The sequence below is a fragment of the Nannospalax galili genome, unplaced genomic scaffold (assembly GCF_000622305.1).
Source record: "Nannospalax galili isolate Female #2095 unplaced genomic scaffold, S.galili_v1.0 scaffold589, whole genome shotgun sequence".
Lineage (NCBI taxonomy): Eukaryota > Metazoa > Chordata > Mammalia > Rodentia > Spalacidae > Nannospalax > Nannospalax galili.
The window spans coordinates 3,077,024-3,077,435 of NW_008360324.1; the positions used below are offsets into that span (position 1 = coordinate 3,077,024).

The following is a 412-nucleotide window of genomic DNA, read 5'->3' on the forward strand; positions in this document are numbered from 1 at the left end:
CTGGGCTACTGTGATCAGAACTTTTGAGCACAGGATGAATTTGAAACTTCAGAGGGCATCTCTGATATGAAAACATAACTTTGTATTTAATAAATAGACATTTTCCTTACACTAAAAGCCAAAATAAAGCTTGAAAAAAGAAAACACATACAACCCTTCAACTGGAAGAATGTAGAGGAGAATTCAGGGATTTCAGCTGGGAGGCATGTGAGGATTTAATATTTATCAAAAATGAGTTGAGAAGCCCCTTCCCTGAGTTACTGTTCTCTTTTTCTTCACTTTTGTAGGTATTAACTCTCTGATAGCAAACAATATCTATGAGGCTGCCTACCCGCTTCATGACGTAAGTATTAAATCTTTGTCTGGTCTGGTCTGATCTGGTCTCCCCTCCTGTCCTCTCCTCTTCCCTTCT

General features: G+C 38.8%; 1 protein-coding gene across 7 annotated transcripts in view; it reads left to right on the forward strand.

The window, feature by feature from the left end:
• The window catches only part of Ano2 (anoctamin 2), a 382,995-nt gene that overhangs the window by 108,004 nt on the left and 274,579 nt on the right, over positions 1–412 (forward strand). For all 7 annotated transcript variants that reach the window (XM_008825440.2, XM_008825443.2, XM_008825439.2 and 4 more), the window contains one exon: positions 288–343. In XM_008825440.2, the coding sequence (XP_008823662.1) occupies positions 288–343 (56 nt within the window). The remainder of the gene's footprint in view (positions 1–287; positions 344–412) is intronic.